General features: G+C 43.0%; 2 protein-coding genes across 5 annotated transcripts in view; one reads left to right on the forward strand and one right to left on the reverse strand.

Moving 5' to 3' along the window:
• The window catches only part of Clhc1 (clathrin heavy chain linker domain containing 1), a 30727-nt gene extending 21212 nt beyond the window's left edge, over positions 1 to 9515 (reverse strand). The window contains exons 1-4 of one of the 4 annotated variants that reach the window (XM_037208911.1): positions 9182 to 9515; positions 5635 to 5750; positions 4405 to 4665; positions 654 to 841 (exon numbers count right to left, since the gene is read on the reverse strand). In XM_037208911.1, coding sequence (XP_037064806.1) covers positions 654 to 841; positions 4405 to 4581 — 365 coding nt within the window. In that variant the 5' untranslated portion in view covers positions 4582 to 4665; positions 5635 to 5750; positions 9182 to 9515. Of the gene's footprint in view, positions 1 to 653; positions 842 to 4404; positions 4666 to 5634; positions 5751 to 9181 lie in introns of those variants that run through there. The other 3 variants (XM_028891537.2, XM_028891540.2, XM_028891538.1) reach the window with 3 other exon arrangements.
• A 58-nt stretch (positions 9516 to 9573) lies between these two features.
• On the forward strand, positions 9574 to 11597 carry Rps27a (ribosomal protein S27a). The gene is made up of 6 exons (XM_028891549.2): positions 9574 to 9618; positions 9713 to 9777; positions 10137 to 10191; positions 10527 to 10612; positions 10893 to 11024; positions 11416 to 11597. Exons 2-6 carry the CDS (start codon positions 9730 to 9732, stop codon positions 11563 to 11565), a joined length of 471 nt encoding a protein of 156 aa, XP_028747382.1. The 5' UTR covers positions 9574 to 9618; positions 9713 to 9729; the 3' UTR covers positions 11566 to 11597.
• Positions 11598 to 12034: the final 437 nt, after the last annotated feature.

Here is a 12034-nt window from a genome sequence, read left to right on the forward strand (position 1 = left end):
GAAGAACTAGATGGGTAAGAACTTGAGAGGAACAAACTGAGATGGGGAAGAACTAGATTGAAGGGCTAGAAGAGAGTACTAGAGGAACAAGATGGGAGAGGAGGAAGAGCCAGATGGGAAAGTACTAGCTGGGTAAGAACAAGATGAAAAGGACCTAGATGAGGCAGAATTAAGACGAGAGAATTAAGACAGAACTTAAGAGGGAGCAGTAGATATAGAGAGAAATCAGGCAGGAAAGGAGCTAGGCACGAGAGCAGAACTGAAGCTGTGTATAAAGGATGTTATGCCAGAGGAATTAAAGCAAGTGGACTATAGAGCTCGGTGTGCTGAGATTCTATTTCCCAAAAATAGTCCTCGCCATTTGTAGTTCTCTCTCCTGAGGCCCTGGGATGTATAATATTGAGGCTGGTCCCTCTAATATTATACAAGAAAAAATAAAAATTTAATTAAAGTATATAAATTTATAAGGTTATAGCACTTGAAGGCTAAGGGTCTTGAGCAAGGCCAGTCTGGTGAATTCATGGCTAGCTTAGGCTAGACAGTGATACCATGTCTCAAAATAATAAAATAAACCAAACAGTAAAACTAAAGACCGGCCGATTCTTATCATCAAGTAGCAGGGCACCTTTCTGGCTAGTGACTGACATACTCACTTTGCTTCAAGTTGAAAGGCTCTTCTCTGGTGGTATACCAATGCTGTGGGCTCTGCTGCCAAAACTTTAAGTTTTCCATGAAGATAATAAGCAGTTCTTCGGCCTTTCTTTATTGTCTCAATAAAGGCATCATATTCTTTTTTGATTGAAGTAAGAATGGACTTGTATGCACTGACATAGTCTATTACCTGAAATATGATTTTTCTGTCTGTGGTACTGATTTTTTTTTAACAGAAGACACTGTGATCAAAAGCCTTTTAAGCATGTTATATTTAGGTGAGTCATGATTATTAGTTAGAATTATAAACATCTTACAGCAAACTCAACATGACTAGGCACTAAAAACAATAATCACCAAATGCACGCTCTCTGTGGGTCACTATGTAGATATTGTGATCCTAACTATGAGAAAGGCTTTCTTATACTTGGTATGAATTCATACATGAGACATGGGCTAATACACTACTAGGTCTACATTTTCAACTGTAGATCTTTTAATTATGTTCTTTTACTCCATTAAAATTGCCTCTTGACTTCATTTACATATTATCTTTTGTACTACATTAATTATGTGTATGTATGTGTCTGTGTTTAGGAGTGTGCGTGTGAGTGCAGGTGCCTACAGGAACCAGAAGCTTCAGATCCCCTGGAGCTAGAGTTACAGGTGGTTCTGAACTACCTGATGCAGGTGCTGAGAACCAAACTCAGGTCCTCTGGAAAAGTAGGGTGTGCTCCTGACCACTGAGCAATCTCTCAAGTCACCATTGAAATATTGCAATCTGAACTCATTTACCTCCACTAGGAAAATCAGGTCAGAGTTCCTAATTACATCTTTATTCGAAACATGTCAAAAACAGCTGTGAAAACAATTCTCATCACTACATATTCATGGTTTCCAGTAATATTTAAGCAAAACATCTGTCAGGAAGGATAACAGAGGAAAAGAACTGTAGAAAGGTTAACAAGGAAACTAAGTGCCTGCAGAAAGGACAGGTCTCAATGTGAGGGGCTGACTTCTCAGCATACACCTCTTTATTAGGGCTTTCCCCCTTAATCTTGTATATGCATCACTCACACAAAAATAAATTGTCAAAAATTTTTAACAGGTTAAGAAACAAACAGAAAAAAATTTAATTTATGTTTTCCAAATAGTGATGATATACAGGGAATAAAGGTAACCAATCCAAAATTTTCTCTGAAATTTGAAATTATGCTTGTTTATCTGCATTTCTTGGGTGTGTTATCCTTCATGAGTTTTCTTTAGCTAAACAGTTTCTAAAGAAAGTTATCCAGGAACACATCCATTTTACCACCTGTGGACTAGAGAGGTCATTAATCTGTAGCAAGTACCAGGAAAAGGTATCTGAGGAAATGCAATGCCTTTTTTGTTTTTCATACACACTGCCTGTTCACCCCAACCAGGAATTGTTTTTGAGGAAAGGTTTTCCACGTTCAGCCTCCTGCTACTTATTCCTGCTCAGCTTCTATCTCGTGATCCTGTAATGTGCTCCAATAATGCAGCTCAGACACATTAATGGGTAATTAATACACTGTAGTGACTCCACGATCAGTGACCTTGTCAGTGTGCTAGAAGAAACAGATCTCTGTAGAATAAACGTGGATACCTTTTGGAATATAAAGAAAAGCATTAAGTTGGAGGATGCAAGCTGGCATACCACCTGCAGAACAGAGCTGGCAATTTCACCGTACACAAAAACATTTTAAAGTTTGGGACTTTTTATCACTAATCTACTTACAGCTTCTCAAAGATTCTGAGAGTGTAACAGTGCCGAAGCCCCGTTAAGGCAAATGGCACTTTCACTGGGTTGGTTCTTCACTTTCCTGTGGTCCCCACCATTCCTTACACGCTCACAGCTAGCCTATGTGGTTCTTTTACAGTATTTGTCTGGACTCTGCACTTTCTTCTTTCCATTGGTGGGTACAGATCTCTCTTTGTACTTTCTCTTTTCCCCCTTCCTTTCTTTTCCTTTGGTTTCATATGTCCCAAGATGGTCTTCAACTCACTATGTAGCTAAGGATGACGTTGAACTTTTGATATTCTTGCCTCCACCTCCAAAGTGTTGGGATTATAGGTGTGTACCACCATGCCGGAGTTAAACGTTGTGGTGCTGAGGGTGTAACAGAGAGCCTTGAGCCTTCTGCCCAAGCTACATTCCCTGTCTCTGTATTGACTTTTCATTAGAGTGGGGAATTAGGCCTTTACAGCAGTCTTCTTTAGCACATATTCATCATAGATAATAGTAAGTTTCAGATGACATTTCCATAATTGTGTTTTAATTTTAATCCCCTTCCTTTTCCCTAACACTTTCTACTTCTACCTTAATTTTAATTTTTTCGTGTGTGATCCAATGAGTTTAATTAGGTTGCTTAAATGAGCATAAGTGAAGAGACTATTTGTAAGAGCATAAAGCAATTTAGGCTACAACACTGAAGAAAATGTCTCTTTCTCCCCTTCAGCAATCATTAACTGCTTAAAGATCCTCAGGAGGAACTAGGTTTTTATTTACACAAGAAATAAAACTCAGTGGAATGTTTAAAAATTAATCAGAAGACTGAGTTTCCCTGGGAGGCAGAGGCAGGCACATCTCTGCACATTTGAAGCTAGCCTAGTCTACAGAGTGAGTTCCTGGAAGACTGAGTTCCTGTTCTGCTTTGTGTGTTTTATTCTGGGACAGTGGTATACAAATCTTGAGGTACATTCTTCCTCCAAGCAAAGAGGAACGGATGATAATTCTACTTTTGTTGTCAGGGCATCTTCCAAGGGCTGATAAAGAAAATGCTAGGCGGGGCTGGAGAGACAGCTCAGTGGTTAAGAGCTCTGGCTGCTCTTCCAGGGGACCCCGGTTCAATTCCCAGCACCCACATGGCAGCTCACAATTGTTTGTAACTCTAGTTCCAGGCAATCTGACACCTCACACCAATGTACATAAAATAAATTTAAAAAAAAAAAAAACCAGAAAGAAAGAAAATCCTAGGCAAAGATTTAGAATTAATCAACAAACTATAGTTGTTCAAAAGGAGACAGTTATTTCTAAAATTGCAAAGAACAAAAATCAGACATGCCATATAAAGTTGTAATGTTTTCTAATCTAGTCCATTATTTTCAGTGTTAAAATCAGTCAAGCCCTCTATGCACCTCTAACAGGACTCAAAATGTTTAGATGAAACTTTTGGTTGATTTATTCATTGATTCTGAGCTGAATCATGTCATTTAGCTGATGACCTCCAACTCCTGGCTGCAAGGGATCTTCCAGCCTTAGCCTTTCTACCAGCTAGGATTACTGGCATGTAGCACAGCACCTGGCTGAAGAGGTTTCATTTAACATGCCATATCATATCTAAACCAAGATTTTAGTGATACATAAATAAACCTAGAACACAAACTACTAGTTCTTGTTCACAATGCAAATTCTAGCAAATCAGATGGCACCTTAACAGGAAAGGGTGAAAATGATTACCAGAGGGCATAGACAAGTTGTTGACAAACAAAACAAAACAACAACAAAAAATAGCTTTCTAAACTAAAATAAGTGACTCTAACTAGCAGTCGGGAAATGTAAATGCAGCACTAAACTTTCCCCCATTCAACCTGGTTTAAAAAACTGGATGAGCTTCTCCAGAGTAGTATACATAATGTGGTCAATCAGGCAGCAGTACTTCTCAGGCAGTAGTTAAACTAGGTAATGTACAGTCTCTTGGAAACATTCCGTCTTAAAGAGCATCATGTTACCTTATCGAAAACATTTCGGTATATGGTGTAATACTCATCGGCAGGTCCTTCCTCATTGCAGCCCACTCTTTCGGTTTCTGTAGTTATGTATCTTTGCATGCTTTCCAAAAACTCCTTGTCACTTCTACTAATGATAGGAGGGAGAACTGCATGTTTGTTTACTTCTTGGAATGACATAAATCTTAATCTGTAAGCTTGTTCACCGGAGAAAAATTAAACTTTGACCTTCTTTTGCAACAAAGCCAAAAAACTTTAGTAAGCCTGAAATAAAACATGACCATCAGTTAATCTATAAGCCTACAACTCTTAAGTCAAAACTCAATTTAAAAATATGCACGTTTCAAAAAAAATTCTTAGGGACCTGTTACTGAGATAAACATTTCAGTCAATGAATTAAAATGCCCATGCTGTTCTACTGATAATTGCTACTTCAGAATATGCCAGACAGTTAAGAACTCTCCCTTAGAGCCAGTGAGATGGCTCATCAGGCAAAGCACTTCCATGAGAGCCCAAAGACTTGAGCTGATGCCGAGAACCAACTCCACACAAGCCTCCCACCCTCGCCCAGTTATGCACACAAAAAGATGACTGAATACAGAAAAATGCGCCTTCCTTTAGAAACCAGGCAGATTCCTCTTAGAAATATGATTTAAATGACAGCTTTATCATAGGTTTCAACTCAACACTTTTTAAAAAAACTGTATTTTTTAATGCTGGGGACTAAATCAGGGTTGTGAACATAACTCAGTATTGAATTCCCTTTCATAAATGCAGTTTAACCACAAGTTGCCTCTTGTCCTAGAAACAACAGTTCTTGCAAAACTGGCTGGTCTTAAACTCCCTACGTAGCTGAGAATGACTTTGAAGACATTCCTGCCCCTAGCTCCCATGTGCCAGAATTATAGGCATGCGCCACTTCTGGGGCTGGAGGGAGGATTGGATGCTCTCTTCTGGCCTCCACTGGCCCCACGAATGCAAGCGATACAATAGACGTACATGCAGGCAAGCATGCACACTTGCACACACTTGCCTTCTCCCCCATCACTCAGGCAGCCTTATTTAAATTTAGTGGTTCAGTGGCTCCACACACAGCAAAGTAGAAAGGGCCTTGTTAGGAAAGTTTTCAGCGGGAGAAGAATTACGGATAAGACAAGGTGATAGTGAAAAGAACTAAAATTCACTAAATATATGAAACTATCCAAGAATAAAAACTAAAAAATTTAAAATTACCTCTTGGCTGTGGTGGAACACACCTTTAATCCTAGCACTTGGGAGGCAGAAATAGTTCAAGGTCAACTTGGTCTACATCGTGAAATCCAGGCCAGTTGGGGCTACATAGCAAGACTCTGTCTCAAAAACAATATGATGTTTAATTTTTTTCTAAAGAGCTCTAAACATAATATTTATTGCATAGTATGAGATTCCATTAATTCTTTAGCCATCCCCATTAACCATTAAACACTTTTACTATAAATAATGCTGCTTCAGATAAATGTTTAAACTAACTTTATGATGTTTTACAATATAATTAGTAACCAGTTATCTGAAATATCAGACTTTAAATACCACATATGTAAGAACCAGGACAGCAGTCTGTCTCCACACTTGGAAGGCAGAGGCTAAGCTGGGAAATCCAGGCCACCCAGGGCTACATAGTGAGACCTTGTCTCTCATTCTCTCTCTCTCTCTCTCTCTCTCTCTCTCTCTTTTTTTTTTTGGTTTTTTTTCCGAGAGAGGGTTTCTCAGTGTAGCTTTGCACCTTTCCTAGAACCAGTCTGGCCTCAAACTCGCAGAGATCCGCCTACCTCTGCCTCCCGAGTGCTGGGATTAAAGGCGTGCGCCACCACCGCCCGGCAAGACCTTATCTCAAATAAACAAATAATAAAATAAAAAAATAAAGGAGACACCATAATAATTTTGAAGTGTAAAAGACTAAATTTATCTTTTTTTTGTTGTTGTTGTTTAAATGGTTTTTCGAGACAAGGTTTCTCTGTATAGCTTTGGAGCCTGTCCTGGAACTCTGTAGACCAGGCTGGCCTCGAACTCTCAGAGATCCTCCTCCTGACTCTGCCTCCTAAGTGCTGGGATTAATGGCGGGCACCACCGCTGCCCAGCTAAATTTATCTTTATACTGATAAGTTGGATAACAAAAAGTCAGTTTACAAGAGGACATAAAGTAGTCCCATCAAGGACACAAACATTGTATAGTTAAAGTCTTTCATTTAAAAAAGTTGGGGCTGGACAGATGGCTCAGAGGTTAAGAGCACTGGCTGCTCTTCCAGAGGTCCTGAGTTCAATTCCCAGCAACCACATGGTGGCTCACAACCATCTGTAATGAAATCTGGTGCCCTCTTCTGGTGTGTAGGCATATATGCGGGCAGAACAGTGTATACATAATAAATAAGTAAATCTTTTAAAAAAATAAAAATAAATAAATAAATAAAGTTATAGAGAGCCTGGCAAGGTGGCACATGCCTTTAATCCCAGCACTCGGGAGGCAGTCTGGCAGATTTCTGTGAGTTTGAGACCAGCCTGGTCTACAAAGTCAGTTCCAGGGCAGCCAGGGCCATTACACAGAAAAACCCTGTCAGGAAAAACAAAAACAAAGTTATTTAGTGTCCGTGTGTATGTGTAGGTGCATGCTTGTTTCCTATGGAAGACCCAGAGACTGAACTCAGATCACCAGGCTTGGCAGAATGTGCTTTAGCTCACCGAGCCATACCACTGGGCTAAACTTTTCTCAAATAGAAAATCAACTTGTTTACTCATTAGTTCAACCACTGTTTTTTGAATGTATATTTTGTATTTTATGGTTAGGGATTCAGCAATAAGATAAGGTCCTGGCTCTTTGGAGCTTACAATTCAGGAAGCCAGTCAGAGTACAGATAATGTAACTGCAAATAGTAACATCAAGTCAAAGGAGAGGGGATGGGCACATTCGTTGGGGCACGTGTGGTCTCATCTAAATAGCAGTGGCTCCCTAGGACCTTTAGGAGAAATCCAAGCTATTTTGGTGGCATATTAATGCCCTTTAAGGAGTCAAGAACTTTTTTCCCTTTGACAAAACTCTCTTATGTCCTTGCCCCTTATATTTGAAGGTAAAATATTTTATTCTTTGCAGTGTTGGATATCGATTCTAGGATCCCAGACATGCTAGGTAAGTACCCTACAACTCAGATAACCTTTAACCCCAAGGTGAAGTATCTGAATAATGTAGATGACACCATCACTTTTTACTTTTCTGTGTGTGTCCACATTCCTGTGGGTCCATGCAGATGTGGAGACAGGAGGATCACGTGTGTGGGGGGTGTTCTTGGATCATGCTACCTTTTATTTTAAAATGTCATAACATTTGCCGGGCGGTGGTGGCACAAGCCTTTAATCCCAGCACTCAGGAGGCAGAGCCAGGTGGATCTCTGTGAGTTCGAGGCCAGCCTGCTCTACAGAGTGAGTTCCAGGAAAGGCGCAAAGCTACATAGAGAAACCCTGTCTCGAAAAACCAAAAAAAAAAAAAAAAAGTCATAACATTTGTTAGTCCGAGGTGGGAGTGCTGTGAAAGTCTGCCTTGCTGGAGTCAGTTCTCTCCGCCATTTGGATCCCTAGGACAGAACTCCAGATGTCAACTCTCTTTACTGACTGAACCATCCAAATGGCCCTACCTTATTTTAAGAGATTTGTGTGTCGGGCTGGAGAGATGGCTCAGAGGTTAAGAGCACTGACTGCTCTCCCAGAGGTCCTGAGTTCAATTCCCAGCAACCACATGGTGACTCCCAACCATCTGTAATGAGGTCTAATGCTCTATCCTGTCCTTCAGAAGGCAAACATAAAGACAGAACACTGTTTACATAACAAATAAAATACATCTAAAAAAAACTAAGAGATTTGTGTGTCACGAGGATGTCCTGTGCCCCCAAACTCTCACTGAACCTGAAGCACGAGAATTTGGCTACTCTGGCTGGCCAATGAGCTCTAGGGAGTTTCCTGTCACTGCTGGCTTATCTGGTCACAGAATCCGCCAGGCACAGCAGCCTTTTTTAAAGTGGGTGCTGGGGTTACAATACAGGTTTTTGCATATCAAGCATTGTATCTACGAGCCATTTCCCAGCCAAAAATGTGTATTTTGAAGGCAGCAGAGCTAGTAGACTAAAATGAGGAAAGAGCAGACACAGGTTATTAGGAAGATATGGATCCTCTTTAAAAAAAAAACAAAAAAAACAAAACCGGAGCACGCCTTCGTTTAGGGATAGGAAGAAAAAACATTAAGAGGGTGCATTAAAAAGGACACTGGGTTTGTGAGGCGGAGGAGGGACTGGGAGGGCGCAACCTGCTCCTAAGTGGTCTGTTTTGCTTATTTCTCCTAAGTATTTTTCCCAGGATGGGAAATCTCCACGTCCAGATTTGTGGTCGAGGACTAGACAATTACTCTGTAGGTTTCCTTACTGTATGGCTTTTAAAACGTGCAAAGATGCAAATTCCGAAATATTTAACCGTTTCACACCAGGACAGCGCGTGAGGACAGAAGCTTCCTCAGACTGGAGAAAAGGTAGCTGAGGGCCTAGGGGGGCTGCAAGGAAGAGGCCGGATCCCGCACTTCGGTCTGTGATCCCGCCGTCCTGGGGTTGGGGGGCCCGCACAGCTGACCCCCGCCGGCTCCTCATTACGGCGCGATCAATACCTTCGGCTCAAAAGCCTTACGGCCTTCACCCTCCCCTTCTAGGCATTTCCGGCGCGGCCCTACCCTCGCGCCAAACACTCGGCACCATCGCCAGGTCCTCACCTGAATCTCTAATCCTGAGTCCGGAGCTTAGAGACTGTAACCAGATAGCCCGGAAGTGTAGAACTGCATCCTGGGACAAGTAGTTTTAGCAAGAAGAGAGGCGCGAAAAACTACAGCTCCCAGATAGACTTGGTACCTCTCTTTTCTCCTGCTAACACGCCCCCTTTAAAGGAAAGCCCCCTTAGTCGCATCGACTGTATAGGAATGTCTTTTGAAACATTTTTAAGCTGAGCACATCGTTTCGAGGACATGCGGAGGACCAAAATGAGAAAAAGAGCGTCGAGCAGTGGAGCGCCCGCGCCAGTCTGGCACTGCGTTAGCCAGCCGCGGTTCGGTTGCGGCGCGCAGGCACGTGCGTGGACGCCTAAGGGGCGGGCCCCTCGGCCGGGAAGCCCCGTCGGCCCGCGCGGCTCTTCCTTTCCGATCCGCCATCCGTGGTGAGTGTCCGCTCCGTGGCCGGGCTCTGGCCGAGGCCGCGTGCGCAGCCGCCGCCGCCGCCGCCCGCTCTAACCCGTCTCCTTTCGAATGCAGGTGGGACCGCCGCCGAGATGCAGATCTTCGTGAAGACCCTCACGGGGAAAACCATCACGCTCGAGGTAGGCGCGGGGCGCGGGGGAGCCCCGGCCCGCCGAGGCCCTCGGCGCCGCCCGAAGCGGGGGCTCTGAGCCGCGGAGGGGTGGGTTCGGGGCCGAAGGTTCGCGCCCGCCCCGTTCCGAGCGGCCGCGTGGAGGGTTTGCGCCAGGAAGTGCCGCTCGCCGGCCGGGCCCGAGCGCGTGGCCCAGCGGCCGCCGCTCGCCCCGGCCGGGAACGGGCTTGGCTTGCACAGCTGCCGGGAGGTGGTCGTGTCGGCTCACCCTCTCCCCGCTCGTTCGTGTAAAGCTAACATTTCACGAGACGGGAGTCCTAGCCTTTCCTACCGTGTAACTGTGTGTTCACTGTACATCAAAACTTGTAGGTTGAACCCTCGGACACGATAGAAAATGTAAAGGCGAAGATCCAGGATAAGGAAGGCAAGTAATGTTCGGTCGCTAGAAAAACTGGCTTGTATGACCTAGGTATATTTGCTGTCAGTGGGGTAGAAAAGATTAACAAACAAGTGCTTGGAAAATCTGCAAGACTGTTCTTTTTTCCACGTGTGGATTTCAAGAAGTTAATTTTTTAACCTGTTTACTGGATTACGAAGACTATAAACATGTATTCAATGTTCAAGCATATCCAAACATTAAAATGCTTAGTATCCAGTAAATTAATGACCAGTGCCAGCAGTTGTTTGATGGAGGGTTTTCTATAGCTTGGCATGCACCTAGTTCGATTAAACCCAGTATTTTTTTTTTCTTGCAATTAGGAATTCCTCCTGATCAGCAGAGGCTGATCTTCGCTGGTAAGCAGCTGGAAGATGGTCGTACTTTGTCTGACTACAATATTCAAAAGGTTTGTTTGAGGGAAGACTCCCCAGAAATAGGAACCATAGTGTTAGATTGCACTGTGAATCCACTAACATTTGAGAAGCACTGCAGCTGTTTACTGATTTTAAATTTTAAAATGTGTGATGATTTATCCGTAGTCTCGGGGCGCTTAAACTGGATTCCTGAGATTTCCCCACCTCCCAAGTGCTTTGCGGTGGGCGGGCAGGGTGGTTACTGCTGCAGGCACAACCACACCTAGCTTTTTGACAGAGTTGTTGATGCCTCTCTCATCCTTCCACTAACAGGAGTCCACCCTTCATCTTGTGTTGAGACTTCGTGGTGGTGCTAAGAAAAGGAAGAAGAAGTCTTACACCACTCCCAAGAAGAATAAGCATAAGAGGAAGAAGGTTAAGTTGGCTGTACTAAAGTACTATAAGGTGAGCTGCTTAAGTGTGGTGTCAACAAAACCAGTGGTATATTTGGAACAAGTTCTGAGCAGTTGACTTGCAGAAATGCTGACTTAAAGCACTAGAATTTTGTAAAATGTTTTTATGTATACATGTATATGTTTGCATATGAGTAAAGAACATAGGGATGTCAGATCCCTTGGAGCTGGAGTTACAGGCAGTTGAGCTGCCAGATATGGGAGCTGGGAGGGGATTGAATGTAGGTACTCAGCAAGAACTCTTAACCACTGAGCCATCACTCCAAACCCTAAAAAGCACTAGAAATTATTAGTACTGTGAGGTCCAGAGGTAAATGGCTTGAGTCACTTAAATCAGACTTTAGGATGTGTTTTGTGAAATTGTCTTTGTTTTTGTTTTTCAGGTGGATGAAAATGGCAAAATTAGCCGTCTTCGTCGAGAGTGTCCTTCTGATGAGTGTGGCGCTGGGGTTTTCATGGCCAGCCACTTCGACAGACATTACTGTGGCAAGTGTTGTCTGACGTACTGTTTCAACAAACCAGAAGACAAGTAGTGGTGTATGGATAAATAAAAGACATGAACTGATGTTTGCTGTTGAGTTTTATTGTATATTTAAAGAATGTTTCTTGGCTTGTGTGACTAGTCCCTTTGGTTTCTGCCTGAGAGGTGCCAGTTGCATGGCAAAGGCTTGGCTTGCATTGGCAAGGGAAGTTACACTGTAATGTCAGCCATCTAAGTCAGTTTATGCTAGTTTTCCTGACTGGCACTGTAGGCACTTAGGTCACAATTCTGTAAGGGGTTGGGGGATGTCCTGTGCCTTAGAGGATAATTAGTTAGTGTCTGTTTATGGAACTAGCGAAGCCACTTCCATCCCTTTGACTTCACTTTAAGATTTGACAGTATGTAACACACAAAAGATGAATTCACCTCTTGGGCTGGAGGGATGGTTCAGAGGTAAAGAGGCTGCTCTTCCAGAGGTCCTGAGTGCCAATTCCCAGCAACCACATGGTGGCTCACAACCA

Source organism: Peromyscus leucopus, chromosome 10 (assembly GCF_004664715.2).
Source record: "Peromyscus leucopus breed LL Stock chromosome 10, UCI_PerLeu_2.1, whole genome shotgun sequence".
NCBI lineage: Eukaryota > Metazoa > Chordata > Mammalia > Rodentia > Cricetidae > Peromyscus > Peromyscus leucopus.